This window comes from Lampetra fluviatilis, chromosome 53 (genome assembly GCF_964198595.1).
Source record: "Lampetra fluviatilis chromosome 53, kcLamFluv1.1, whole genome shotgun sequence".
Classification (NCBI taxonomy): Eukaryota; Metazoa; Chordata; class Hyperoartia; order Petromyzontiformes; family Petromyzontidae; genus Lampetra; species Lampetra fluviatilis.
The window spans coordinates 638,433-666,304 of NC_136327.1; the positions used below are offsets into that span (position 1 = coordinate 638,433).

Sequence of the window (27,872 nt, forward strand, 5' to 3'; positions counted from 1 at the left end):
ATCATGGTGTGTGGTGGTGAGAAAGAAACAAGAATGCATTTGATTTGTGTATTGAAATGTTTATATTGACAAGTATAACTGAGACGTCAAAAAGCCTTTACATCTAGTTGCCAGTAAAGCATTGGGTTACATTTAAAAAAGTCATCCAATTTTGGAATGGTCTAAACCTTCAGCGTTTACCACAAGTGTTCAGGTGCAGAGTTTACTCTACAGCCTTAAATATTTCAGGATTTAAACAGTTGTACAATGAACCATTTGATAAAATGGGCAAAGCCGATTAACCCTCTACTCAAAAGATCAATGGCCTCGTGCTGAAGATGAGCCAAGACCATAGCCAGTCTCCCTTCCTGTTCCTGGGCGAGAAGGTTCAGTTACCCCTTGTACGCCGCTGAAAATATACATATTGTTGGCCTTGGCAGCACTCAGGGCTCCCACAGTGGGGCAGTGGAGGCAGCCTGCACACCAATGGTGGAGAGGAGAATGGAGGAGGGAGGGAATTGGCCCTGGGACTCGATTGGTCAATGGCTGTTCATGCAAACTGGCACGAAGGGGTTTGATAAGTTGGAATTTATATGCATTCATTAACTCCCCCCCCCCCCCCCCGGGGGGGGGGGGGGGGGTCTGGCCTTCACACAAGGACTCCTTGACACCATCACATCTATCCCTCTAAAGGAATGAAACAAATATTTCTCCACATCTGGCTGTCCGCCTGATGATGATAGTTGTAATTACTGGTGAAACGTGGATTTACTCTCCAACACACCGGTGTGCACTAGTAACAAATTGTCATGTTCAGTTTGTGACAAACCTTACTCATTGGCTGCGGCAGGTTTAAAGACATTTACACAATTGAACCTAAAAACAAGCTGTATTATGAAAGACTCCATACCTGTAGACAATGGAAATAATTTACAAAGGGTTTTTTTGATCCAAGGGGCATATGGTTGAGCCATGCCTCGCAAGTTGGTGGAGTTGGCCAGTTGCCTACACGACTTCAACTTTCCCACAATATACCAATAAAGTGGGTGTGGCTGAGGTATAAATAAAATAAAAATTATGTAATTACTAAATCCTATACACAGCCTTAGAAATCCACTGCTGCATGGCCTCCCCATTGGGGTTGTTTGACCATACTTCATACCAGTCGGGGCAGGTTGGTGAAAGTGGGGGAGGCCCAGGAGGAGCCACTTCAGATGTCACTCGCCACTGATGTTCGCCGTGCCAGGGAATCAAAGTCGATAGCGTGGCACCCTAAACCTATCGTACATATCACATTCACGAGAACTCTTAACCACAGCGCATTTCGCGATGCAATCGTTTTAAAAACAGTACTCATCTTATTAACAGTGATGAAAAAACAAGCATCAATGACAGTACGATGAAACCTTTTTAAAACCCAGTGGCAGAACTCTTGCCTGGTCTTTATTCCAGAGAAATCAAAATAAAAAATGCCAAAGGGCTCAGAGCTTCAGCTTGGAGGCAGAGACCTTCGACTTTGTCGTCTTGCGCGACCCCTTGGCCTTGTCGCCCTTCACCTGCGTTCGGACCTGCTCCTGCAGCTGAGTGAAGAACGCCTGCGACGACCGCAGGGCTTTCCCCTTACCCTCGTCCTGAAGTTGTGGATCGCGCACACACACACACAGGGCACAAGTCGACACGAGACAACACGAGTCACCAGCCGTGCGGATCCGTGGGGCTGTCTTAAATTCCGACTGTCATACGCAAGTGTCCTGGGTCGTGAAAACGCAGCGTAATAATAACTACTCTGCATATAAAGCACTGGCCTAAGACCAAATCGCCAAACCACCCGGAATGTGCCAGAAAATGTGAAAATGTTTAATCTGAAACTCATCTCAAATATAAAGTATTTTGACGTATACATGTCTGTATGTATTTAGAACTTCTTTTGCACCGTACGTAGCCAACCTGCTAATCGGAGGTGTGGGGGAAGGACCCCCGGGGCAGGGGGAGTTCGGAATAGTCCAGAGGGCAAAACAAACAGTACGTCACTCGCCCCGCCGTGTACCTTGAGCAGCGAGGCCTTGCCCTCGCGCGTCAGCTGCTGCAGCTTGTGCTCGGCGCTGCTTTTGCCGATCTTGCCCGTGAGCCCCGGCTTCTTCTCCTCCAGCACCTTCTGCCGCCGCTGCCTCTCGCGCTGCTTCAAGCGCTTCCTCGACTTCTTGAGGCGCCGCTCGCGCTTGCGCTGCGACGCCGTCTTCTCCAGGTCGCCTACCTCCTCGCCGCCCTTCTTCTTCTCCTGAAGCCAATGCAAGCGTTTGCAAGGTTTTAATTCGTGGGTTTTATTTTTAGTGGCCGGGAGCAATGGGCATACCGCGCAAGTCGCTGAGATCCAGGATTTTAATGCGGGTTTCAGCTGCTCCCCTCATTAAACCAGTGCTGAGCCAGTGCTGGGAATTTCTAATTTTTATAGTGGCGACCAGTCCATCCATAGGTCATCCTCACGCTACTTCGCGTGGGTTCTGTAAATGCTTAGACGTGAGGCTGAAAACATGGCCGCCTTGTGGCCTCATCAGGGGCCAGAGCGCCGAGGCAGCACTGCTGAGATTCTGCGTTGGAATCCAGCTGTCCGCTGCCAAGGGATTCACCCGGGTTCTCAAGTGCAGCGAGTTGATGGTCTCAGCCCAGACAATGCAGACCCCTCCATACACACACAGAGACACATGGACTGACATAGACACCCATAGACTCACAGACTTCCATGGACTATCAGAGACCCATAAACTGTAGAGACCCACACACTTTTAGAGACCCATGAAGAGACCCCATAAGCAGGTTTGTGATTAAGCAAGGTTTTCAAACGTAGCGACATGATGTTCTTAGCCTGGTCACCAGAATGCACAAACTCCCATTATATTCATTTAGTTTGTTCATTTGTCAAAATTCCAGCTCTGGCAATGAAGAATATTGCTGAAGCGGCCATGTGGTTAACATTAATCCTGCATCTGGGTGGGTGGGAAAGTGCTGCCCTCTACTGCGTGGAATTAAACAATTAACCAATCGACACGGAAGTGATTTCAGAAGTTCTGTCGTGTCCCTTGCGGGCCCGCTCTCCAACACATATGGGGGGGGGGGGGCATTGTTCCAAACAGATTCTTCATCTTGTGACGTGGATTGCACAATTCGAATAAAGTTGGGGGGGGGAAAGATTCAAGAAAAGTTTTTCATCTTTTTTTTTAACAATAACCTTCACCGGGAAGATATACGCTCGAACGTGCATTGTAATGGAGCGGATTATGTGGTGATACTGCATTGGCAGTGCTGCACAAGCCAAATAAAAAAACTGAAAATAATCAATAACACCGCCTTAAACAGAAAAAAATATTGGATCGGTCGCTCTCTGGCCTCTGCTGTAAAAAAGGGCTATTGACATGTGTGTGTGGAGTTGTTTTTTGTAATGGAACTACATTTACAAAGATCGATGCCACTGAGGTCTCACCACTCGTGGTTAGATAGATGGAACACAATGATAAGGGTGTCCTCTGGCTCCGACATTTTTACATTTTTCGACCACGAAGTTGGAGCATTACATGGGTGTACCAGAGGAATTTCCAGCTGGTACAGATGCAATGAGAGGCTGACCGATGCCCGGGTGCGGTCAAGGGAAGGCTCCCTCTCTCAGTCAACGATGTTATGTATACTCATGATCTGGTAATTGCTGCTCACTCTGAGGAGTTGGAGACTGCTGCTGAACCGGGAGTGTGCGACTAAGAGGTGGGGGCCTTATCATTAGACCCCACCAAAACTAAGCACCTACCTGGGTATTTTGTATGATCACACACTCTACCCCTCAACTTCCCATTGACAGGGGAGTTGTGGAGAGTGTGGAGAGGGTTGCATACCTCCACAGTGTGCTTTTCACCAGCTCCAGTTTGGCAGCAGAGGTCTCACTCCGAATCAGTCGAGAGGCATTATCCTTTTATCAGCTGCATAACGCTATGTGCATGCTACCTGGTCTGTCACTCCACACAAAGCTTTTGGTATTCTTACCCACAGTTATGCCCTCCCTTCTCTGTGCTTGCAAATATGGGTCCCTCTAATGGAACATCTACACCGGTTTGAAACACTCAGGCTGCCCTGTCCACGATCCATCCTGGGCATAACCAGACTGGATTATGTGAGCTCACAAATCCTTGAAAGATCTAAACACAGTCGCATCACTAAGTTCCTCCAGCAGGCAAGGCTGCGTTGGCTGGGTCGCGAAGCCCGTATGCCCAGCCACCGCATGCCCAAACAGCCTGTGTTAGGCCGGATAGAGGGGGCTAAACAGGTGCAGCATGGGCTAGAGAGATGGGCTGATGCTTTACAGGAATATGTGGAGCTGAGTGGACTTGCAGAAGACTTACCAGAGGTGTCAAGATCGGCCTCTATTGAAGGAGGCTCGTTAAGGACGCTACTGGGCAGTTGTCGGCAGTTGCAATCAAACAAGAGTGGAGGACAGAGGGGCGACGCTCACAACGAGCTGAAAGCACCTGGGTCTGTGCCGTGACATCCTGCCAGCGAGCCTTCGACACATCACGTAGCCTCAAAGTGCACCTAGCCTGGCACAAGCGCCGTGGTGACATCACCTCCACTTAAGTGGCGAATGGCGGCTGTTGTAGCTGTTGTGTACGCGTGTGTGTGTGCGCACACGAACCTTGATCTCCTCGGGAGCGAGGAGCGTCGCATCGCTCATGTTCACGGGTGCCACCTCCTCCATGGTGATAGCCGGAACGTTCGCCACCACCTTCATTTCCGGCACGGGCTGCGGGGTCGTCACGGCACGCGTACACAAACACGCGGGCGGGGGGGGGCGTCAGCAACCAAGAAAAGATCCCCTGTGCAGCCTCAACAGGCCATTGGGGCAAGTGCTGTTCGCGAGCAGTTATGAAGGCCAACACGGTCCCGCACGAGGGGGTGGGTGACCAGCATCACACCCGGAAGCTTTTGTCTCCCCAGTTTACACATCGCACCAGGTACTTATTATTGAAGGCCGAGTCAGCCTAGGGGAGGCCCAGTTCAAATCTTTGTCAGCGATGTTGGCCATGAGCAGGACTCGAACACGGGTTGGTTCGTAGCTCATGCGCCAATCGCTGCGCTGCTGCTCAGCAACAACACAAAGACAAAGATCCCCCACGTAGCAATTAAAATGCTTTTGGGGCAACCTATGAAGGTCGGCACGGCACACGAGGGTGATGGGTGGCCAGCACCACGCCCGGCCGCCTTTGTCTCCCCAGTGCTGTTGCTTACACACAGACTGGCACATGCAGAGAGAGAATGTCCAACACGAGCCGTTGAGCACGCCGCACCACGAGCACACTCGGAAGTGGCTCATCGCGCTCATCGCGCTCATCGCGCTCATCGCGCTCATCGCGCTCATCGCGCTCATCGCGCTCATCGCGCTCATCGCGCTCATCGCGCTCATCGCGCTCATCGCGCTCATCGCGCGCTCCGACTGCCACGGGACGTCCTCACTCTCTCACCGGCTTGGGCATGAAGTGGAAGTTGGAGAGTGCGTCGAGCTTCAGGAAGAGGGTGTCCATCATCTTCTTGATCTCCACGTGCTTCGGGTTCTCCTCCTCCTCCTCCTTCTCCTAGAGAGGGGGATGGGTGAGAGTCGTTCAGAGGGCGAGTGCTCGTGTCTGATTGGCTGGCCAGTGAGTGGGAGGGTGAGTACTCGCGTCTGATTGGCTGGCCAGGGTGAGTGCGAGGGTGAATACTCGCGTCTGATTGGTTAGTTGACTAGGGTCAGTCGGAGTGCTGTACACTGACAATATTTTAGTTTTTTTTTCTAATTTATGTTTGCTTAATTGCAGTACTTTACTCGATTTGGTTCGACTTTATCATTTTCAGTGACCTAGGGTCACTGGCAAACGAGGCTCACCCTGCTCTCCCTCTCTCACAGTTCTTACCTTGCTGAAACAAAATAACCAAAAATAACCAAACAAGCCCGCGGGTCGATCCCAGCGCAAGGGGACGGCCGCCAGCGGTTCTCCGCGTCTCCGTACCTCCACCTGCTTGAGGTACTCTTGCTCGTAGACCTCGGCCAGGCTGAGCTTGCTCTTCTCCTGGTCCAGCACCACGCGCTTCTTGTACTCAAACGCCTCCTCCTTGGACTTGTGCTTGCGCTCCACGTCGTCCCACGCCTGCACAGAACCGGCGGAGGGCGAGTGACCGCGTGCGGCCAGGTCAGCGAGCCGGGCCGCCACGGCCGAGATCCGTTTGCATTTCTTTACAGAGTTTGCCAAGCAGAGGTCCGATGGCCCAAATGTCTATCGGCCAGCGGCTACCATCGCTATTATCGAAGTCGTAGCAGGTGAGAGCGTGACACCCTGCTTGAATTGAGCAAGGTTATTGTGATAAGAGCTTGGGGGGAAAGATATGGGGGGACGGAATTCCCAAGTGGTGCAGTGCAAGGGAAGAAGGAAAAGAGAAGGGAGGTGACCTGTAGTGCGGTGAGTGGAGGAGTGAATGGGTGAGTGGCAGTACGAGTGGATGAGTGGGGGAGTGAGTTGGGGAGTGGGTGTGTGACTGGGTGTGTGTTGCTGTGATGGTTCAACACAGTGTGGAGGAGCCGAAACCGCCAGTGTCTGCTGGGTAAAGGAGTGAGGTCCACGTGAACAGTGACAACGCTACAAGTGCTAGAAGGGAAACCGTGGGATCCGGGCATCGACACCGCCCCTCCACGGAACACAATGTGCTGATGGACTCAGCCGGAGCACCAATGAGTTCCACAGAGACCCATCGACACACAGAGGTCAATGATGCCGGGCTACAAAGACGGGGAGGTGCATCGGGGCCCATGCCAACCACGCTCAACCACTACGATTGCCACCTTTTCCACTGTCGACCAAACACGGATATATTTCTCAGTCAGCCTAGGTCTATCATCAAAATTGTACAGGACACTGCTGCAATAAAACCGGTACCACATCTCTGGAATAAATCAATCCCGGCCACCCAAACACAGATGCCAATTCCCGGACTTTCCGGGTCCACCCCTGAAATGCGGCAACCCTATTCACATGCACATCCATAAGCTTACACATTAGATCTTCACGTAGACAGCCCATAGACTCGCATACAAACCCATCAACGTATTTACAGCAGCTTGTGATTGAACTGGGTGACTCGGGTGTCGCGAGTGTCGGACGATGACGGCACACGGCTCACCTGATCCTTTATCCGCTGCTTAATGAGGTCCTCAAGCTTCATGGTGGTCTCCTCCGTAATGACCGGGGCTGCAGACAGAGGGAGGGAGGGAGAGGCAAGGGGGTTGTTGTTGTTGTTGTCTTCCACGAGTGGGCAGTGGCATGGCCCCGGGCGCCGCTTGTGACAGACGTTCACGATTAGAATCCAGCGGCCGCCCCGATCGTTACCGCGGCGTGTTGTTAACCGTAAAACTACGACACGCCGTCGGCGTCACGGCGGGCGTTAAAGATCCCGCGACGTCAGAGGCAAGAGTGGGCCCATCGTGTGCTGGCATCATGTTCCACATTTTTTAAGAACGACGAGCAAATTACTTTATTGGAATATGCATAGAAATCATCGCCCCGGACTGTGAAAACATTACAGGACCCACCTGAAAAAGAGCCATGAGGCTCATTAATGCTTTTCTGAGTAAACCGTAATCTAAATAATAAACACAATTTTGGTTAAAATCCAAATGTGACAATTAAAAACATCGACTTGACGTCAGAGGTAGCTCTGTGGTATCCACTTCTGCGGGCCGTTCTCTAACTCTGCGAGCGTTCCGAAGGGGTTCTCTTAGTCTCATGACGCGACGCCGATAGCGCAATGGAATGAGATTGAGGAAAACGACAAAAAACACTGAAAAGAACCACAGCCACAGCAGCATCAACAGCAACACAGCAGGGGGTGAGGGGGTGGGGGGGCAAAACGTCAACCTCTTTAAACAGGGCCACTACGAACGCCATCATCAAACCCCCCTGGATCCGCCAGCGATCGAGACATCGCAACGCACCCATGCGGATGGCGTGGTCAAATATGAGTCCCTCCTCCAGGAGGCTGTTCTCCGGTCGCTTCTGCGCCGTCACCTCCCCCATCAGCTGCCACGGTTTCTCCGAGAGGGCCGCCTCCTCCAGCTGCTTGATCCTCTTCTTGAGCTGCAGGACGCAGACGCACAGAGGCAAAGGCAACGATCGCCCGGGGGATGCCCTTTAATGGACAATAGTTGACGATTCATAATAGATATATTTTTTAAAGGCCACGTATACGATCTGGCCAAGGTATGTCCTAAGGCCCTTCACCACGCGACGCAGCAAAACAAACCGTCACGTGTACACGCGTTGAACACCACGCCAAATATTATCGTTTCGGCTCGCCAGTAAATTGAAAAACAATTCTCAAAACCATATTGAGGAAGTGCGAATTGCTAAATTGGTTGTGAGAAACAATGTCGTGTGCACACACACGACAGTTTAATCTGTGTGGCTGTGTCGGGTGGTGGAGAGTCGGAATGTAGCCGGACCCAAAACAAAAACTACGAATCGTGTTGAATGAGACAACAATGATCTTTACTACCCCTGACTTCCCCTTCACTTCTTGAGCGTAAATGTAACAACATTCACAGCCTTCTGCATCTAACCTATAAACAAGCGAATATCGCACGCTTGATTCTATGCGTGCACTGTTAGCATAATAATCCATTTTAATCGACATCCACACAAAGATCCCCCTTATAGCCTTAACATTTTTGGCAAGTGTTATTAGAGAGGACCCATGAAGACTGGCATGGCTCACAAGGGTGGGTGACCAGCACCATGCCCGGCCACCTTTGTCTCCCTACTACTCATGTGAGGCCGAGTCGACAAAGAGGAGGTCCAGTTCAGATAGTCACCGGTGTTGGCCGTGAGCGGGAATCTAACTCGGGTCGCCGCCGGGTTCGTAGCGCTAACCACTGCGCCACCGCTGTCCAAAGACACCAGCACGCACATCCAGACGACAAGTCTAAACTGTAACAATTCCGTTAACGTGTTTGTGGTCTTGCTGTACAGTGGGGTGGCACAACACGACACCACGGCACAAACCCAAAAACACAACAGCGGGGCGCGCCACTCCAGCACGTCACCTTGTCCTCGCGCTTCTCAAAGCTCGAGCGGCTTCCCTCTGCTCCCTCCGCGTTCTTCTTCCCTCCGAAGATGTCCTCCACGTCTTCCCCCTCGCTGTCGTCGGAGAGGACATCCGAGCGAAGCGCCTGCTTCGCCTGCTTCACCTGCGGCCCCTCGCCACCCTCCTCCACGTCCTCCAGGTCGTACTCCCTGCGCGGCGATGCGGACGCATGGCGGTGACTCAGCGCGGAGGCATCTCGCCAGCGTGAACCGCAGACGTACGTACGCACCTTGAACTTGGCTCGCGCCGTATGTAACCAACTGTGCTAATCGGAGGTGCGAGCCAGGATCACTGCGATCAACATTTCTCACGCGCAGTTCACAACAAACTCACATTCGTCAATAAGTGGCCTTAAGAAAAGAAAAAATAATAGGCTAAGTTTGGGCAATGGTCTTCCTGCACAGTACTGACTTCTGGCAAGCTCAATGCCCACAGGAAGGGAGTTTCACAACGTGTGTGCGATCCACAGACCCTCACCTCCAGTGCTGGATTACAGGCATGCGCCACCACCGCACAGCTAATGAATAACATTTCTATAGGAGGCAATTAGAGATGGCATTTACCACAGCTGCCATGATACTTGATACTGTTTAAAATAAAACCTCGTGCCCGTGGCACACCACGGTCGGGGGAGCAGAGTCAAGAACAAAGAATGGACAAATAAAAAGGGAGAGGGAAGGGATACTGGGACGGAAGTTCCCAAGACGGACAAAGACGACGCGGCTCAAGACGAGCAGCAGGAAGGAGCACCGCGGGGAAGAGGGGGGGGGGAATTGGTGTAGGATTGAGAGGTTTTATTTTGGCACAGGTGTAGCCGTTGAGCGCTGTACGCGATTGCTACTACCTGTAGGCTGCAATAACGGCCTCGAGTCAACAGGGAGCAGAGGGGAGTCTAAGGGTGATGAGTCAGGCCGTTGGGCCAAGGTAACCCTAAGGCAGCTCGGGACCACAGGGACAAACCCCCAGACCCCCAGGAAGGCGGCTGGGGGAGAACGTCACTCCCCAGGCACATTCCAGACGGTTCCAGAAGGGAGGAGTGGCCAGGGGCGGAGTGAGCCAGAATCCGGTATAAAAGACGGTCCCCTGAACAGGTCCGGCAGTCGTCGTTCACCTGAAGACTCAAGAGCCACTCTGGAGCTGCCACCCTGAAGACCCGAAGCGAAGAGCCCAAAGGGCTGAACCCGACCCCTGGCTAGGGTCGGGCCAAAAGCTTCACCAGTGAAGAGGCTAGAGCATAGCCAGTGTTAGGCAGGCTAGCCGGAGGAATATCTCCCCAAGTATCGGGTGGAAGGGGCCGTAGCCCTTTGTGTTATTGTTATGTTACAATAAACGTGCTGCCCCCAGAAAAGAGAAGTCTCCGCAAGTTTTATACCCACTACATTTGGTGTCAGAAGTGCACACAGGTAAAACCCAGTAGGCAAAAAAAAAAACACATTTTCGATGGAGACCTGGTTTCCAGGAATGACCAGGCCAAGATGTCAAGGATGAGAGGGGAGGGAAGAGAAATAGAGCGAAGGAGAGAGCAGAAGCGAGTTGCACGGAGCAGCGTCTGTGTTTACAGCGGGCGGCGGGGAGAGGGGAGGGATTCAGGGTGGGTGGTGGAAGCCACACGGAAGCCACGTGATTGACGGGAGGCCTGAGCTGATTAGACAGATATGATGATCGCAAGTTGGCTTTGCAACTCTAAACTCGGGAGCGCACTTACATATTTTCAGAGTCCTCATCCTCCTCGTCTTCAAATGTCACCTTTTTCCCCTTCACCACCTTTGGGTCTATCCCTTTGGCACCGTCTGCGGTGAAATAATCCTTGTACTTTAAGTCTCTGCTGCTTTTCTTGGCCTGCAGTTGAGCACACATAAAAATGACAAAAACGTTACAAAAATTGTCGGCAAATATTTCACAATAACCACTGCACACGGTAAGTTCACTGTTCATCTCTGTCAGAAAGTATTTTTAGTTATAAAATTTGTTTTTTTAAATGCACCTTTAAATACAATTCTCATTCTTCTAGCACATGGCAGGTTTGTGTCATTTACACATCCATGTGAGCCACGTGATGACAGCCTCAGGAGCAGCGCGGCTCGCACTGTCGGGTCTGCCGGAGAGTGGGCCTCATAAAACAATGCAGTTGCTCACCGCAATCAGGGGCGCTACGGTGACGCTGTGTTAATTGCCTCGCCTGCTGTACAGGAGGTCGCCAGTTCGATCCCGACCGCGACGCCTGCTCTATATTTGAGATTTGCATGCTCTCCCCGTGGTGGTTGCATGGATTTTTTCCCGGGTCCTCCAGTTTTTCCCTCCACATTTAGAAACATGTGTTTAAGAGTATTTGGCTGCTATACATTTCGACTTATTAATTTAGTAAGGTCCCATGCCGTGTTAACTGAAGTTGTAAACGGAATTTTATTTTTCCATACTTGACACGCTGGTCAGTGCAGGTTGGTTAAGGGGGTGAACCGGGCCCAGTTCAGATATCACCAGCCACTGATGGTAGCTGTGACACAGGAACCTAACTCGGGACGCCAGATTTAAAGTGCAGTGCGCAAAGCGCCGTGACTACGTGCAAAAACAGCAAACCACTGACTTTCAACGACTGTACTGGGGTAAAGAAGTCCAAGATGAAATTTACCTTTTTAGTTTTTGTTTTGCTTTTTTCATCATCGCTGTCATCATCATCGTCGTCATCATCGGACAGCTGATCGACAAAGAGGTCAACTTCTTCTTCATCATCATCATCAGAGTCGTTCCGTGCCTTCCCCTCGTCGCGTAGCCTCCGTCTCTCGTCACGCTTTTCCTCCGCTTCTAGAAACGCTTCCATCTGGTCGATCTTCAAGAATTCGTCTTCAACGTCCAAATCTCCAGACACCTTCCCAGCGTCCTTCGAGACTTTCCGCTTACTCTTCGCCTCCAGTTCATCGATGTCAAAGTCCACGTCGGAGTCAGTGGCATCGTCTTGATCATCCTCGTCGTGGGACCTCTTATCGGGTTTTTTATTCTGCGTCTTACCCCGCACACGCTTCTTACCCCTTTCTGGGATTAGCTCCGTGGAGGATTCACTGTCCGTGTCGCCACCAGCTCCAGAGGTTCGTTTCTTTTTGGCCCCACTGCTTGCCGGTTTGTCATTCAAGTCGCTACCAACGTCGTCATCGTCGTCGTCAATATCACTGTCATCGTCGTCGTCATCACGGTCCGGATCATCTCCTTCAGACTCGGTCCCTGCAAGTCAGTTTCAACGTTCGCGTTCAACGTTAGCAACATAATTACAAACACGACCGTTAACAGCGAATGGCTTTCACAGCCTTTTTGTGAATCCAGCTCTGTGTCATTTACGCACATTTACGCGATCCAACCCGAAATACGTTCTCATGAACTTCAAATCGGATGCATTAAGTAAACGCACCTTCGTCATCTTGGGGCAAAAGGACGATGTCCTCGTTGCTCAGGACCTGCGTCACTTGGTGTCTCAGCTGAGCGAGCGCCGCCTCGTTCTGCAGCTCCAGCTCCTGCCAGATCTGCTCATCGTCAAAGTTGTCGATGACGAGGTCGGCGAGGGGACTCCCGGCCCAGCCGGGGAGTTCGTGCCCCTTGTGAAGATCGTAGAGCTCCTTGGTGACAGAGCGTAGCTCGTCCGCCAGCCCATCCTGCACCCTGCCCGTCCACACCCAGCACCGTAAACAACACAACCGCGGAGCAGCCACTCGCTCAGTGGCGGTGATGTCCCCCACGACGCTTGTGCCGACCTAGGCGAGGCGAGGCCACAACAAGTGTCGAAGGTTCGCTGCTGGCAGGTCACGGGACAAACCCAGACGTTATGGGGTGACTGACAAAGAGGACTGGCAGTCAGCCTTGAGCAGGCTGTTGGGGCGAGGCACGTGCTGGTAACGTGCTGTTACGGCGAGCACCTATGAAGGCCCGCACGGCGCACAAAGGCCGTGGTGTGGCGAGAACCGCGCCCGACCGCTTTTGCCTTCCCGGTGCTGATGGGTTTTTCTTTTAAACGCCACCCCAGGTGCCTAGGCCCAGCACCTGGTCTTAATACCTCTCGCCAATGATATTAGCCGTGGCCAGGAATCGAATTTGGGTCCCGCGTTCGTGTCGCAACGTGCAAGAACAATTTCTCTCCACGCCACAAAGACGAGAACACAAATATCCCCCGTATAGCCTACACAGACTGTCGGGGCAAGTGCTCTGACCGAACACACATTTAAGCCAAGGCCTTCACATGCGAGTTTGTGTGAGCCTTCACAAAGCGGAGTGGTGCGACCAAAAGGCCCGGCAATCTTTGTCTCCCCAACGCTGACGTCCACATACACCGGCAATCGGTTACTAATCATTTAAGTCGATCTAAGCGCGAACCAGGGAGCCGTGGTCTGAGCGAGGCCCCGCGAACGCACGAGTCAACAGCCCCAGCGCGCTGAGCGCTCGCGGCCACGAACCAACCGACGAGCGAGTGAGCGAGCGAGCGGAATGAAGCCAAGGAAGGCAGGAAGGGCGGACGAGGTCGAGGGGGTTGCGGCTACCCCAGGAAGAGCTCCGGCGAGGCGGTGCAGCGACTCAGCACGAGCCGGGCCCTGCGGAGCCCCGCGCTCACGCGCGCTGCCATGACACCCACGTGGAGTCGCGGGGAACACGTGGGGCGTGGTGGGGGGTGGTGGGGCAGTACGGGGCCGCGCTGAAGACAAAACGTGAACTGTGGAGGGGAAACGCGATTTTATAATGCGTCGACTTGATGTGAAGACCATTCAGTGGTCGTTGATCGCGTGATGCTGCGTGTGGGTTCGCAGTGGTGCACAGGCACAATTAACTACAGCTCAACACACCGCCTTGACCTAAAAACAAATATCACGTGCCCTCAAGAAGGGACATTGCCCGATACGTCGACGATGACAGTATCTATATATAAAAAAAATGGAAATTTGTGAATGTGTGTCTATTCGAAATGTTTAGCATACTTCCCGACATGCAACAAACTTGAAATTTGGCACGTGGGTATCTTCCAGACTGTACACAATGCAAAACGTATAAAATCGACTTTTGTATTTTTTTGGGCGGGGGGCGCAATAATGGATATATTCTAGATTTGAAGCTTTCGTGACTGCAATGATTCATACTCTTTGTTTTTTTTTGTAAAGTCACGTAGGTAAAAAACAAATGAAATAAATTAAAACTAAATTAAATCACGACGTTTAGGGCGCAACACAAGCGTCCTTCTTCAGGTGGGGACAACGTAGCGAAAGCACAACCGCTTAAGTGTAAAAAAAAACAAAGAATGGATATATTTTGCACGGCAAGTGAGCGGTGACGTCACATCTGTGATGTCACCCGCATGCGGCAGCGTCACGCAGTGTGCCTGCTGACGTCACGCAGTGTGCCTGCTGACGTCACGCAGTGTGCCTTGTGACGTCACGCATCCCCCACACCCTCCACGTCGGCCGTGTATTAATCCAAGACAAGAATCCAAGTCTCGGGCGAAGCCGGCTGGTGAAGCTGGTGCACAGCTGGTGCTGTGTCAAGGCAGTGCTGTTGACGAGCATGCCGAGTTTGATGCTCAGAGGCCATGCGGTAGAGAGACTGAGCTGGCTAAAGTGCCCTCTGGCTCGATAAGCTGGGATCGAATCCAGGTTTCTGCCTCCTCTGGTGTTCAAAATCTAAGTTGTTTTGTTTGGATTCGATCGCGTGGAAATATAAATGTGTCGTTAAACCCGCCACCAGCCGCCACAGCCAATGAGTAAGGTTTGTTACATAAACAGAACGTGCCAATTGGAACAGAACACGCTGGTCACGTGGACATTTATAGCAGCCAAATTCTTGAAACGCGCGTGAAAAAATGTGGAGGGGAAAATCGCAAAGGACCACGGAGAGCGACACGCAAACTCCGAACAGCGTCGGGGTCGGGATCGAGCCCACGACCTCCTCCTGTACACCAGGCGAGAGAGAACTTCTCGCCACCTCGTACATCAACAGTCTACTAGATACAATGTGTTGTCACCGATGTCTCTTCGACTAGATGTGAATCCAGCCCCCAGACTCAGTGCCACAAGTGTAGACATCCCTGTTCTGTCGAGACATCAAAAACACCCCCCCCCCAAACCCCCCAGCACACGGAGAGGCAGCGAAGGGCGATTGCCCGAAAGCATTGCCGGAAACGTCGCCGATTACATTTTTATTGAAAGGCCACCACCGCCACCACCGTGTTATACTGACGAGTGTGCTGAGTAATTGTTGTTGCTGTGCTTGTGTGTACCACTGACAACGCAGCAGCAGCAGCATCGCCAAATAACACGCAAGGAGAGTTGAGTTAGTTGGTATTCAAACATAACGTGCATTGTCTGCTGTAGTGAACGGGGAAAATACAAATTAATTTTACTGGATAAAATATTGCAATAGACAGATGTAAGAAGTGCCACGGAACACATCAAGTGAGCCATCAGTTTATTTACCAACACATCTTGTGTATGCGTCCTGTATACAACAAAAATATGGCAATGAAACATCACCCCGTTGTCTAATAATTAAATGATACTGTAATTCAATTATACTTTGGTTAATAAATCAATAACAAATCACTTGTGTTAGTGTATACCTGTAATCCATTGCATTGCCATGGCCAAATGCAATGCATAGTGCATTATATACACCACTTTTACACACAAAAGTATGGAACTACTACCAATTCAACAAATCACCCTATATTTCAGTTTGTGAAAAACCATATATTCTAAGTCATTTGGTCTTCTTCACAAATTGTATGAATATGCACAATTGCACTACAATGTACTAGAACACCCCCCAATCACAGCAGTTGTAATATAATACTATGTGCCATCCGCCTCGCGTTAAAAAAAGTTCAAAAATGACACCACAAATTACTCAATCTGGATTATACGTAACAATCATCACCCCCTACTGCTAGACATGCCCCAGGTCACTCTTGCACATGAGACTATTCTGGTCTCTTTAAAGTTCTCCCTCGGTTAGGTAAAATCAACTTGAACTTGTAGCAGAAAAGGCAAACATTCGTCCAAACTTTGTCCCATAAAAAAAACATCTCTTCTACAAAAGTCACGTCTTCAGTGTTCTGGTTTTAACAGGACATTAAATCCACGACCGCGTCTCTATAACTCAAAACACTGCCGCACGTTTCTTAAAAAGGTTTGCTCAAAAAATATACCAACCCGACACCCACTATACCGCACATCATCATGATCATCGTGGTCATCGTCTCGTTTAAAACAATCGTTCAAGAGCTCCGCGCACTTCATTTGAATGCCATCGTCGTGCTGGCACCGATCCATCTGCCATGCGTACCCTCACGGCCATGACAAGAACACACGTTGTTTCTGGCGCAACTGAACTGTTGCAACAAGTACATAGGCACTGTGGTCCCGTAATGCAAAACATTCCGCCTGTGCTTTGGGACTTGCACCCAGAGTGGTTTTCTTTACTTACCGAGCGGCAATTCAACTCGTGGCCGCCTTCAACCCCTTTCCCACCGGTACATCCGAGCCGAATCAAGCCAGCGCAGGGGTCCTAACGGTCCAGTTGGCTTTCCTCTTATTTGCCGGAACCAAACCACGATACGCTGGACTCGCAAAACATCTGGACCCGGCTCGGAGCCACGTACGGTCAGGGGTGGGGCTACTGAGGCGTTCGTCGCGTGTGACCTCAGTCAGTTCAACTCGGTGTCACCGTGTCCCCTACACACGCCTCGACTTGTTTGTTGTGCGCAACGTCGGCGAAGACAGAAATCAAATGTGTGCCGTGACGTCACTTGCCAAGTTTAAATTTCAGGCGGCGGTGTTTGTGTTAAAAATCCACCTGGAAGTGAGATTATCACCGTTGACTCCGTACGGTGTGAAATAAGTTCAACATACATACAAATACCTGGTAAAAACGGTAAGAGACTTAATTGTAAATAGCCGAACATAACCTGCGCCTGTGATCAAAATCACTCGGAATGCAGCTGATCTAGTCAGATTGCAGAAAGCCAAGTAGGGACGAGCCTGGATAGTGCTCGGGTGGGCAGATCACATGTCACCGTGGGGCTCCTGACCTTGAGCTCAGCCTCATGGGCCCAAGCCTGACAGGGTGAGGGCACAAAGTAAGAGCCACCTTCCCACTCGCCTATGGAGAGAGAGCTTTGGAGTTGTGCTGTTCTATTCTGCCTTTGGTTACCCAATTATGTTTTAGTGTCATGTCACAGGAAGAAGACATTCACATTCGGACGGTTTTCAGCGAGCAGTGCACCAGACAGTGTCAGAGAACAGTCCCAGACGATGATGTACAAAATGTACTTCTGAAAGCACTTCGAGACTCATTAATCATGACAAGCACACCTTTTATATGACCTGCAAAAAGTGTTCCTGGCATGACAAGTGAACCAATACTTTACATTTTCAGGGTTGGAATAAGACAATTTAAGTGAAAAACTATTCAACACGTCATATTTTTAGAAAGCCAATGGTAATCGGGATTAGCCCATCAATTATCTACACTTGATAACTTCAGCTAATCCCATGGTGGTAGACTCCTGGATTCAGACTCATGATATCTCAGAAATGTCGGCGCAGACTCTACCACAGAATTAGCATAATTTTACTGGAGCTGAATGTCACTTCAAAGCAGCTATCATAAAAGTCAAAGTGCGTTTGTGCTCCAACAAGATATTTTCAGAGTGGTTATCTTTGAACAGCTACTATTGACTTCCCACAGAGCATTTGCACGTACAGCCAAGACAGAAGCTGTAAGGGCCTTAGCAATCACGCATCTCATTCCGACCAGTCCAATGCCCTTTTGCAGTATGGGCCCCCCCATTGGCAGCTGTCCCTGTGCGGCACAAGGTGTGCACGGCACCGGCCTACAAATGGGCATTAGTCTGAGAATGACACACATCCACACACACCCACGCATGAATATGCAGGTGCATTGTGGTACAAAGCGCTCCAAAAAGGAATTTCCCGGTACAGGTTCCCTCGACGGAGACGCCGCAGCAGCAGCAGCAGCAGCGCCGCTGCTAGTCGACCCTGTCGTCCTGCGGGTCGCCATACAGCAAGGGCACCCGCTCCCACTGCTGCTTGCCTGGAAATAGACACACACGCGCAACACAGATGCATACGTGCAACACGGATGCATGCGCGCAACACACGCAACACAGACGCATACGTGCAACACGGATGCATACGTGCAACACGGATGCATGCGCGCAACACGGATGCATGCGCGCAACACACGCAACACAGACGCACACGTGCAACACAGACCGAACTTGAATGAAATGCTGGCGCAGGGCAGATTGCGCCCATGCTTGTGAGTGACGCTCCACTGCTCGATCCAGAGATGAAGGTTCGTGAGCACACAAAGACACACGAAGCTGCCCCCCCACCCCCCTCACTATAGCTGTACGTGTTGTGTCCGTGTGTTTGTGTGTGCGAGTGTCTTTGTGTACACGTGTGCATTCTCGTGCGTCTACTTCATCCAACGGGCTTGACAAAGGGCTGTACGTCACAAAAATAACAATAACACTTGAGTACATTTTCTATTTGCACCGTGTGTCACAGTTTTTAGTATTTTCCCAGTAGGGGGTGATGTTGCTTGCAACGTGTAATCCCAATCGAGTCATTTGCCGGTTATTTTTTTATAATTTGGAGTCCATATGTGTGTGTGTAGGGCGTTGTGTGTGTGTGAGTCTATGTATGTGTGTGTGAGTGTGTGTACGTCGATATGTGTGTGTAACTCCATGTGTGTGTATCTAAAGTCGATGTCTGTGTGTGTGAGTCCATATGTGCGTGTGTGTGTGTGTAAGTCTATGTGTTTGTGTGTGTGGGTCAATGTCTGTAAGTGTGCAAGTCGATGCGTGTGTCTGTCTTTTTCGCCCGGGCAACGCCGGGTACTTCCCGCTAGTTTTTTATAATTTGTAAAAATGTGGACCATGATGCCGGCACATACTGGCCTTCTCCTTACAAAAGATTTCACGGAATCTTTAAGCTCCACCGTGAAACAAACAACGCGCATTTTACGGATTAATGCGTCGGCGGCAATAACCAGGGCGGCCTGCCGGGTTCGACGGCGAACCACTGCAACAAAGCGGCCCACGCTCTAGCGCTGGGGCCGTGTCACAGCGCCAGAGGCGGGCCGTGGGCGAGGGAAGGGCTACGTCTTACAGGTGAGACAACGCTTGAGGCTGTGGAGGGACCCTCCGCTCGCGTAGAACGCCCACACGGCCATGACCAGCAGGACGGTGTAGGCCACGGGCAGGCCGCACGTCATCAGCGGGCTCAGCAGGGTCTGTGGGGCAGTGCGGACGGTGAGGAGCAAGTTGCTAACTTGATCCATGGAAAGGGGTGGATAAAACATTGTGGAATCAAAAGCTGAGAGCATAATAAAATGATAATGATGATGATAATAATGATGATGATAACAATGGTGATGACAATGACAATGTATTAATATAACATGACAAGATAAGTCAGCACTCAGCAACACCAATAGCACAAACTGGGACAACCACCTTGCAACAACATTGCCCTCAACTGGCAGACTATGCCCACATGGCTGGCCAGTGCAGCATTCACCTTGTGCCTCACAGGGATGGCTGCCAGTGCCAGTGGGGGGTCACCTGCTGCAGGGCACCTAAATGCTGCACTGAAGAAAAGGCGTGGGTATGTTTATTAAATGTTAATGATAGACTATTGCAAGTCCATGGAATTCTTGAAGTGAGATGTTTGCCACTTTGAGCTGCTCAGATAAATGGAAATTGTTATTCTGTTATGATTATAATTATTGAGTACGTATGGTATTGGTGCCATCCTTATGGTGCAAGGCGTTGTTTCACGCAGTCTGGGGTAGTTTCATAGCAGGGAGCGATGTTGCTGTGTGCAATCCCAGTTGACTAATTTGCAGCTCGTTTTTCAAATTTGGACCATGACACTGGCACACGATGGCCCTACTCTTTTCGGATGGTGTCACGGGATCTTAACGTCCACTGGGAAAGCAGACGGCACATAGTAGTTATATTATCTTCACGGTTAACAACACACCGCAGGAATTCACCGGGGCGGCCCCCAGGACTCGAACCCCGAACCGTCCGCAACAATCGGCGAGCGCGGTACGTCCCGCCAGGCCACGTCACCGTCCAGAGTTCTCGGTAAGTTCCGTGCCGGCGTGACCGGCGTGACCGGCGTGACCGGCGTGACCCACCAGCCCAGAGACGAGGAAGTGAGAGCCCACGACAAGCGACACCGCCACCCAGCGCCGCTTCTCGCAGCCGTGGAAGAAGATAAGTCCCCAGAAGGTGTGGAGCAGCACCAGCGCCATAGTCATGAATGCTGGTGGGGGGAGGGTGGGGGGGGAGATGAACACAAGTGCGGTAGTTAACATCTCGCAACCGGGCGCCACGTTGCCGAGATGTTAATTACCTCACCCGATATGCAGGAGGTCATCCCTACCCTGACGCATCAATACTTGGAGTTTGCGTGTCTCTCTCTCTCCCCGTGGTCGTGTGGATTTTTCTCCAGGTCCTCTGGTTTTTCCCTCCACATTTAGACTGAACGTGCGTTTAGAGTATTCGGCTGCTGTAAATTTCCACGTGATAAGCCGTTCATCGAGCTATAATTTATGGCCAGGTTGCTTCTGAAAAAGAGCTACATAGCTGAGTGGGCCTTACCAAATAAAGATAGTAGTCGTAGTAAGATGGACAGGAGGAGGACACGAGGGGTTGTCCATTTAGCAACGTGCACAGGCAAGTCAATCGTCGCCAACGTGTGCAGATGATCCTGCTGACGTCATTCAAAAGGAGCAGGCCATCGTGTGCCGGCATCGCGGTTAAAATTTTGCCAAGTTTGATAAAAGATGACGCGTACATTACTTCAATTGGGATGACGCACGGCAAGATCGCTCCCAACCAGCCGACCAGACTAGTGGTCTGCGACACGGAGCACCTTCCTGGCAACACTGTGCTATAAGAATGGCGCAAATGGCAAATATATTAAATTATTATTAATTATTAAGTTCTGATCAAAGTCTATAAAAGTAGGCGGTTAGGGAAGCTCTCAGCTCGCTACTAATGGATGTGTTCTCTTGTGTACTACCAACTAAGTAGAGGTGAAATGATTAGCCACCCTCCCCTTTCGCGATTCAATTATTTCATGGTCACAATTGATATTTTCTTACCTTGTATCTACATTATTTACAAAGTCGTGAATCTGTCACAACACGTGTACATGTACAGCCCAGTGTCAACAACCCACTTCTGCTTGAAGGCCTTACCACACCATATTGGTCATGGGGGTTCTTCGACTATACTTCACCATGCTGGTCAGTGCAGGTTGAAGAAGGGAAGGTCAGAGGGGGCGGGGGAGAAGGGCACAGGGCCAGCTTCGACATCACTGGTTATCAATTGCTGACGTTAGCCATGGGCTCGGAATTGAACGCAGATGGCCAGGTCAATAGAGCGGTGTGCTCACCACTGCGCCATTGATCCAACCCAATTTCTTCACCATGACAAAACGATAGTGGCAGTGCCACGATTCAAATATATATATGTAGACGGGCCAAAAAATGGAACGGGAAAAAAATTGTAAACCGCTTGCCACGACTCACCGGACGACAGGAAGTAGTACTGCGAGTCACCGTGGATGCCGACCGTGCCGGGCCCCGCGGCCTGCGCCAGCGTGTTCACCACCGAGAAGGCCCCGCTCACGAGGCCATAGCCCAGCCCAGCGGCTGTGAGGGAGCAGCCACAGGTGTCAACCGGGCCAGTCGGAGTGGGGAGAATAGGGGCGGTTCAGAGGCGGACAGGGCACAAGCGACGGCACACTCAGCGTTACGGCTCCCATTGCAAACCCGGATCAAGTTCAAGATCGTGCTCAACGACCTTAAGATCGGTCATGGACTAGCTCCTACCTACCTCTCGCCTCCCTCTACTCCCCTCCTGCCTCTCCCCTCTAATCTCAGTCTACTCCCCTCCACACACTCCTATAACTGTCCTCTTTCATCTCAGTCTACTCCCATCCTGCCTCTCCCCTCTAATCTCAGTCTACTCCCCTCCACACACTCCTATAACTGTCCTCTTTCATCTCAGTCTACTCCCATCCTGCCTCTCCCCTCTAATCTCAGCCTACTCCCCTCCACACACTCCTATAACTGTCCTCTTTCATCTCAGTCTACTCCCATCCTGCCTCTCCCCTCTAATCTCAGTCTACTCCCCTCCACACACTCCTATAACTGTCCTCTTTCATCTCAGTCTACTCCCATCCTGCCTCTCCCCTCTAATCTCAGTCTACTCCCCTCCACACACTCCTATAACTGTCCTCTTTCATCTCAGTCTACTCCCATCCTGCCTCTCCCCTCTAATCTCAGTCTACTCCCCTCCACACACTCCTATAACTGTCCTCTTTCATCTCAGTCTACTCCCATCCACGCCTTTCCTGCCTCACCGTCATCTCACTCTACTCTCCCCCACATTCCCACCTTGCTCCTCTCATCTCCCTCTGCTCCTCTCCATTGCACTCGCTGGAAGCGATGGTGGCTGGTGAGACTAACGACAGAGCGGCAGCCACGGAGGCGACGGTACACACCTTGGATCGTCCACTGCCGAAATGGAGCAATGAAATCGGCTTGTGTGCAGGTGCCATGGGTGGATTGTTACATCGCAGGATCGTCAGACATGGTGACAGCTTTGGGAGGACAATGATGATGATCATTGTGGATGATGATGATCGACCACAAACTTCTGTAGTGCTGTCCTCGTCAACACCATCATGACCATTGCATGGAATGCAGCATTCCGTCACGTACCGTAGGCCATCTGGTGGGTGGTGATAGGAGGCTGCCCATCCATGCTAATCGACGCCAATCCTCGCTCGGCACGGCTGGTAGAAATACACAAGTGCGTTTAAACAGTCACTAGTTGGATGTAAATATATACATATTCTTAAACAGATACAGCTTTCTTTGCTCTTTATGCTTCAGGAGAGTGATTTTCAATTTGTTTCCAAAAATGTGTGTTTTTAACTGTTAAGCGTTCCTCACAACATCCCGTTATATGTGGCACGTCCACGGTATACCGGCCCACGTTATTTTGAGGACTCACTGTACAACAGAGCTGGGCTGCAATCCGATTACTTAAGAAATCGATTACTATACCGATTATCGGTTCGACTGTCCGACTAATCGTATAACACGGGAACAGTTGGAGGGAAAAGATGTCGCCTCTGTTTCAAACGTGTGCCGCTGGACGGGAGGTGATGGACGTGGCTTAGCGACTCATCGGCCGCGTCACGCCGGACGTGGCTCGCAGGGGGTTTCTTGTCTTCAGGAGGCAAAATGTGGAGGCAGTTGCCGTGTTATAAAAGGGAGCTGCGTAATCGACCACGAGACAATTTGTTGTCAAACTGCAACTTCCCACTGCTGCGCAAAGGCCTCCTTTATTTCATTTTAGTCCATTTCTCCTGTCCAGTAGCGAGCTCAGAACTCTGTGGTATTATCTTACTGCTGCTGCTGCCAGCTTCCTCTGCTTCCGTATGCACTGTACACATGTTGAACTTTTTCCGCACCGTACGTAGCCAACCGCGCTAATCGGAGGTGCGGGGGATGAACGACAAATTAAACATAAAAAGCAGTTTTAAGGAAATGAGTCTTCGAGATGATTTAAAAGTGCATCGCTCCAGTGGCTTCCTTCTCTTGCCTTCTCTCGCTTTCTATCGGTGTCCGCTCTGCGGGTAGTTTTGTCAACCTCTCGTCAGTTGTTCTCAGGATGAAGAGACAAAATCAAATAGTAGTCGATTGCAGTTTCTCGTCGATGAACCAACTGTAATCGACAAATCATTGCGGCTCCACTGCGCTCGGAGGTACCTGAGCAGGCAGTAGTAGCCAAAGCGCGAGAGCTCCTGGAGGCACACGGAGAGGAAGACCCCGAGCGTGAGCAGCTCCTGCTGCAGCTGAACATTGGTGCGGTCTGTCACCACGGAGACCACGAACCACACCAGAGAGGACACCAACAGCGACACCAGCCAAAAGAAAGACCTGGGCACGACAACAACAACAACAACAACGACCAGCATTCGCCACTAAGTGACATTCACGTCATCGCAGCACTTGTGCCAGGTTGGGTGCACGTAGCCTAGTGCCCAACAAACACACACACAACGTTTAAAAACACACGGTTAGAGTATTTGGCTGCTATAAATTTCCACGTGATGACAAGCCACTTCGTTGAGCTATCATTAGTGGCCCGGTCGCTTCTGAAAAAGAGCTGTGTAGCTCAGCGGGCCTTACCTGGTCAAATAAAAAAAATAGTTTAGAGTAATAGTTTGGTTTTACATGAACTGGTGACGCCATGTGGCACGTGTTAAGCCGTGGCTGTTGGGATCCTAGAGTGTGGCATTGGGCTGTAGCATAGCGTGGTTGGCAGAGGTGCACCCGGAGTTGGGGGGGGGGGTAAATGTTATCATTATTGATGTATATTTAATTTAAAATCCATCTGACTTGGCAGAAAAAAACTATTTGGCCGCCCTGCAATAGTTAGATGGGGTGTGCCAGCAGTGGTTGGCACGGGCCGTGGTGTGGGGACTCGAAAAGCCTCTTCCCCCGGTCCAACTTCCCCGCTCCCTCTCCGCTGCCCGCCGCCTGGGGCTCCGGTGAAGTTGGCAAAATCTGCCCCCTCGGCAGCGGCGCCACTCCGTACGGGGAAGTCGGCCACTGTTGAGGATGTGTGGGAACTCCTGACCGAGTAATTCTTGGCCCATAGTAATGGGCTGTTGTCAGCAGTGTCACGGGAAGTTCTTGCAATACAATGCAGGACCGTGTTGTTAACAGTGGGCATTGATCATCTCCATGCCTACGATCATCACCCAGGAATGTCCGTCCTTAACGCTCTTGACGTTACTCCACATCGACCAGCCCCCCTCATTAATATTCATGAGCAGGTTACCACATGGACCCCCCCTCATTAATAATCATGAGCAAGTGACGTCACTCCACAGGGGGGGCGAGGCGCCTCCTCCCCCCTCCTCGGCGTCCACTCACAGCCCTCACTCACAAGGCAGCACCCTCACGTCACGTGGTCTCCGTCACGCTGCTGTTGAGACATCGAAGTAAAAAGGACGTCATGATGAACAAGGGATTATCACCTTTAAATGAAATAGGTCTGTGTCACCGCGCCCTTACTAATTGCACACAAATTGATACAATAAATATCACGTCGCAATCTGCTTTTCGCTGGCAAGTTTCAGATTTACTGCAATACACCCGTCCTTGGACAGACAAAACCCTAGTAATAGATGTGTGGGTGTGTATATATGTGGACGGGTGTGTATGATTTAACGTATGCATGTTGGTGTTTGTCTTTGTATGTCTAAATGTGAGGGGGAACGGTGGCGCAGTGATTAGCGCTACAAAACCGGCGGCGACCCGAGTTCGATTCCTGCTCACGGCCAACACCGGTGACGATTAATTGAACCGGTCCTGGGCCTCCCCTAGGTCGACTCAGCCTAAAATGAGTACCTGGTGCGGTGTGTAAACATCGCCACGGCCTCCATAGGTGCTCGCGAACAGCACTTGCCCCAACAGTGTGCTCCAGGCGACACGGTCTTTGTGCGTGTGATGGATGATGAGTAATGAGGAGGCGTCGTTCTCACCCGGCGATGAGGATGATGACCCGGACCGGGTCGGCGGCCACCGTCAGCACGAAGAGCGCCAAGGCCGGCCCGAAGGCGATGAACGTGCAGCCGAAAAACACCCCCAGAGACATCCCGGCTCCTCGCCCCCCTCCCCTCACCAGCAGCGAAACAACCTCGAAGCCACGAACCCACAACGACCACCTCGAGTGTGTCGATCCTTACAGAAGCTGTATGTCTACTGGAGGAATCCGATGAGCTATGAAGCGCTTTGTTCACAGACGTCCAGTACCACCATCACCACCTCTAGACCCACGGGGAAATCACTCGAGCAGCAGCGAGTGCACGCCGCGGGGAGTGGTTTAATGTGTATCCTGTGTTTATAAATATCTGTTTTGACGCTGCGTAAGTCCACTACGCTTTCAGATTAAACATTTGATAATAATAATCTATTGCAGGTTATAATTGTGCTGTTAGGGCGCCAATGTCGAGAGATTCGGCAGTAGCAGCGGCACACGGTCGCATTACATTTAAGCCCAACACAACATTTGGTAATAAGTTGTCGGTGTTACTCGCCGACGATTGCCGTCGCGATGACAGCAGTACGAGTTGTACGTATATCCGCGTTGCCGGCATTAATTGCCGCTGTTTGTAGTGTTGTTGCCGCTCGAGTGATCGTCAAGACGGAGGACTTCACTTCCGCGTGCGTTTACACATCGCTGGCATTGGCGACGTCTGACGGCCGGCAGCTCGGAAGAGGCGGAGTGGAGCCGGCTCGCACTGGATCCGGAGTGCCGCTGTCCCTACAGCATCAGAATCTTTAAACTCGAGAAATCCGATGAGCTATGAAGCTCTTTTGCAGCTATCACAATCAGAATATGTATTTATACTGGAGGAATATCCAGTAGGGGTGAGTCAGAAAGTTACAACAATACGAATGCTTATCCATAACCACAGATATTTAATCATGATTACAGTATTGTAATAAGAACATATTTTATTACAGTATTATAAATGTTACATATTTTGTATTCGCGGCATTTTTCCAGCGCCAGGCGGTCGCGAAGGCGCCGTGTCACAGCCCGCAGTAGTTTCACAGCGGGGGAGGGGGGGGGGATGTTGCTGCTGTGCAATCCCAGCCGAGCGACGTTGCAGCCTCATCGAATGACGCCACGGGGTCCCGCGGCTCCGATTAGCAACGGTTGGCTACGTACGGTGCGAAAGAAGTCCAACGTACATACACGTACGTCCGCTGTGCAGCAGAGGGCGCGTGTTGCACGGTTAGCACACACCCGCGGTATTAACCAGGGTGGGCGCTCCAATCGAACCGCAACTAGCGGCGATCGCGCGCTACCACTGGGCCACGTGACCGCCCGGCTTGGCCGTCGTCTCCGATCGCCGTGCGCGATCCACTGCTGGACGAAGGCCTCCCCGAGCCGCCGCCACGTGCGCACGAGTTCAATTCATCGCTCCATCTCCACGCTTGACGATTTTCTCGGAAGCGGCGTTCCGTTATAGGTCTCGGCCATCAGCATCAGTGTGACGATGGTCTCGATCTTGTCGATACCCAACGCGCTCCCGGCTCTCTCCCAGTGGCATTCAAAGCGTCTCTCCTCCAAGCGTCGTTTGCGCACTTTTGAGCAATTGTTCCACGCCGTGCCATCAGCATTGCCCTGTAATAACACACGTGTAGTAGTAGTAGTAGCCCTGACGTTTCGGGCAATGGCCCTCCCCGAGAGCAGATATCATTGTTTTTTGTTATTAGTCTGAGATTATAAAACACAAGTTTTCAGTAAACTATGTTAAGCAGAAACGCACCTGCACATCGCACTACTGTGTATTCATTCACTGGGGCGATGTCGTCAGCAGAGGGCAGTGCAGGAACACGTTCCTGTGGAGGGAGCTGCTAGGAACGTGTTGGGTTGCTCGGTCAATGGCCAGGGTCAACGGCGGCGTGGTGTATTCCGCAAATATGCCCGACTGTGAGGGCGGGCACAAGCCGGCATGAGTAGGTTAAACGTTGAGTTTTATGAGGGCACCACGGGGTGACCAGCCCCTCCCCACCCAGCCCCTCCCCACCCAGTCCCTCCCCACCCAGCCCCTCCCCACCCTCCCCACCCAGCCCCTCCC

General features: G+C 51.3%; 2 protein-coding genes across 4 annotated transcripts; both read right to left on the reverse strand.

The window, feature by feature from the left end:
• Positions 1-93: 93 nt before the first annotated feature.
• MPHOSPH10 (M-phase phosphoprotein 10) lies at positions 94-13,784 on the reverse strand. Of its 3 annotated transcripts, none has more exons than XM_078879118.1 (12): positions 13,650-13,784; positions 12,530-12,777; positions 11,759-12,345; positions 10,835-10,968; positions 9,089-9,278; positions 7,982-8,123; positions 7,171-7,238; positions 6,006-6,143; positions 5,481-5,582; positions 4,655-4,762; positions 2,027-2,257; positions 94-1,610 (listed from the first exon to the last, which is right to left on the reverse strand). In XM_078879118.1, the coding sequence occupies exons 1-12, from the start codon at positions 13,730-13,732 to the stop codon at positions 1,461-1,463; spliced, it is 2,181 nt and encodes a 726-aa protein (XP_078735244.1). In that variant the 5' UTR covers positions 13,733-13,784; the 3' UTR covers positions 94-1,460. The 3 variants fall into 3 exon arrangements, with proteins under 3 accessions (XP_078735244.1, XP_078735242.1, XP_078735241.1); XM_078879116.1 differs by having other exon boundaries at positions 5,481-5,585; XM_078879115.1 differs by having other exon boundaries at positions 5,481-5,591.
• Positions 13,785-15,546: 1,762 nt separating this feature from the next.
• LOC144949226 (gamma-secretase subunit APH-1A-like) lies at positions 15,547-26,484 on the reverse strand. Its single transcript, XM_078879121.1, has 7 exons — positions 25,764-26,484; positions 23,980-24,150; positions 22,924-22,997; positions 21,727-21,849; positions 20,326-20,453; positions 19,290-19,413; positions 15,547-18,207 (listed from the first exon to the last, which is right to left on the reverse strand). The coding sequence occupies exons 1-7, from the start codon at positions 25,874-25,876 to the stop codon at positions 18,143-18,145; spliced, it is 798 nt and encodes a 265-aa protein (XP_078735247.1). The 5' UTR covers positions 25,877-26,484; the 3' UTR covers positions 15,547-18,142.
• Between the last annotated feature and the right edge of the window lie 1,388 nt (positions 26,485-27,872).

Bases quoted from the DNA above. Each gene is read 5' to 3' on its own strand.
- LOC144949226 (XM_078879121.1), bottom strand. From the start codon at position 25,876: ATGTCTCTGGGGGTGTTTTTCGGCTGCACGTTCATCGCCTTCGGGCCG. The intron at 21,850-22,923 runs GTACGTGACGGA...GCTCCCTCACAG, and splicing joins CACCCACCAGATGGCCTACG to CCGCTGGGCTGGGCTATGGC. The intron at 18,208-19,289 runs GTAAGACGTAGC...GTCTATTTCCAG, and splicing joins CCTCAAGCGTTGTCTCACCT to GCAAGCAGCAGTGGGAGCGG.
- MPHOSPH10 (XM_078879115.1), bottom strand. From the start codon at position 13,732: ATGGCAGCGCGCGTGAGCGCGGGGCTCCGCAGGGCCCGGCTCGTGCTG. The intron at 10,969-11,758 runs GTAAATTTCATC...GCTCAACTGCAG, and splicing joins GCAAAACAAAAACTAAAAAG to GCCAAGAAAAGCAGCAGAGA. The intron at 9,279-10,834 runs GTAAGTGCGCTC...ATCGCCGCGCAG, and splicing joins GATGAGGACTCTGAAAATAT to GGAGTACGACCTGGAGGACG.